This window comes from Raphanus sativus, chromosome 8 (genome assembly GCF_000801105.2).
Source record: "Raphanus sativus cultivar WK10039 chromosome 8, ASM80110v3, whole genome shotgun sequence".
Taxonomy (NCBI): Eukaryota; Viridiplantae; Streptophyta; class Magnoliopsida; order Brassicales; family Brassicaceae; genus Raphanus; species Raphanus sativus.
Window position 1 is genome coordinate 23,843,971 of NC_079518.1, and position 2,072 is coordinate 23,846,042.

Sequence of the window (2,072 nt, forward strand, 5' to 3'; positions counted from 1 at the left end):
AGGACTTCTTTATGGCCTTGGGCATTCTTATAAATCAAAAGGAATTCTTTCTTTCCCTTGCCCCTAGTTTCAACATGTAGATCATTCATTCGAATGTCTTTGAAAATTAATAAATTTCTCTTTGATTTAGGAGAATATAATGCATTAGAAATTTCTAGATGCGTGCCATTAGGCATTATTAAGTGAGCCAAGCCATGGCCTTTAATAAGGCTGGCTGTGCCTGCTATTGTTTTGATATTGGCACTCTTTAAGATAAGGTTAACAAAATATCCTTTGTCTTTTAATATAGTGTGACTTGATCCACTATCTATTACTAGCAGGTCTTTGTCTTCTTTCATTTCTGAAAAATAGACAAGAGTTAACACCTTGGATATTACTTAGGTGAAAAGATGTCTTATTGTTCTTAATAAGTTTAACTTATATAAGGCATATATATAAAATAAAAATTTTATTTCATAGATAAAATTGCCAAAGTCATAGAACATAGGAAACAAAGACATAAAGCCAGAGCAAAAATGCAAAGTGCAAAGACAAAAGCAACTTGATGTCGAAATCTTCATATTCAGCCACTTTTAAGGAGATCCGAAGTCTCATACTCGGCTTGATCATTCTCATGGTCCAGATCATTCTCATCATCATGATGGACCCAATTTGCCACAGGGTCTTTTCCCTTTATGCTCTCCTGGTAGAGTTTAACAAGATGTTGGGGAGTTCTGCATCGGTTAGCCCAATGATTGGTCATCCCACAACGATAGCAAGGAGTTTTGGTCGAGCCATGGGTTTTGAAGTCGGACTTATACCCACGGCTAGCATGATGACCTCGGCTATAGCCTCGGCCTCGGCTGCGACCAAGATGATCTCGTGGTTGGAATCCATGTCCTCGTGGCTGAAACCCACGATCTCGTGGTTGAAACCCACGGTTACTTCCTTGCCATCTTCCACGGCCTCTCATGCGACCGCGGTATGACTCTCTTGGAGTCTCATCTTTTGGCTCTATGGCCGCATGTGCCTCAGGCAATGCTTTAGCACCAGGTGGCCTTAGCTCACTGTTCATCATGAGTAACTCACTGTTTTGTTCAGCAAGCAACAAACAAGAGATTAAGGCAGCATAAGTGGAGAAACCCTTTTCTCGTTACTGTTGCTGAAGCAACATATTGCTGGTGTGGAATGTGGAGAATGTTTTCTCCAGCATATCAGCATCAGTGATAGTCTCTCCACACAATTTCAACTTAGAGACTATCTTGAACATAACCGAGTTATACTCTTCCACAGACTTATAGTCTTGGATTCTTAGGTTCCTCCAATCATAAAGGGCCTTTGGCAAGATCACAGTTTTCTGATGATCATATCTGTTTTTCAACTCTGTCCAAAGTTCCAGAGGATCCTCAATAGTGAGGTACTGGTCTTTAAGACCTTCAGCCAGATGATGGCGAATGATCACAATGGCCATATATTTATTCTTGACCGATGGCTCGGTGCCTTCAGTGATAGTATCACCAAGGTTTTTGGACCTCAAGAGAATTTTGGCATCAAGTGCCCATTGGAGGTAATTATCTCCGGAGAGATTGAGGGCAGCAAACTCAAGGTTGTTGATTTTCGACATCTGAATCAAATAATCCATAAGGAATGAGGATTCATAATAATATGATCAATCCATGTTCAGATTTTATGAATGGAGATTTTGATCATGGCTTTAATATATATTTTTATATATCCGAAAGATTTATATGTATTATATAATATGGAGGATTTATATAAAGCAATCATTGTCAAACATCATATAAAAATGCATCATAAACAAGACAAGAGATGATTATAATTTCAGGATTTAATTCAAGGTATCATGATCAGAATTATCTACCATATGAATGTATAATCAATTTTAATCAAACAATATGATAAGTGAATGAAGATGGTCAGTTCAGAATATGAGCAGGATCTTATAAATTTTCTAAACCAAGTTCAATTCAATATGGATGATACAGAATAATAGATGTTATGCAAAAAATGATCTAGAATATAATTCAATCATCACAAAATCATTTTCAAGGTTGTGGACCATGTTTCACAAA

General features: G+C 37.5%; 1 protein-coding gene across 1 annotated transcript; it reads right to left on the reverse strand.

The window, feature by feature from the left end:
* Positions 1-562: 562 nt before the first annotated feature.
* On the reverse strand, positions 563-1,603 carry LOC108835722 (uncharacterized). Its single transcript, XM_056992997.1, has 2 exons — positions 1,137-1,603; positions 563-1,067 (listed from the first exon to the last, which is right to left on the reverse strand). The coding sequence occupies exons 1-2, from the start codon at positions 1,601-1,603 to the stop codon at positions 563-565; spliced, it is 972 nt and encodes a 323-aa protein (XP_056848977.1).
* Between the last annotated feature and the right edge of the window lie 469 nt (positions 1,604-2,072).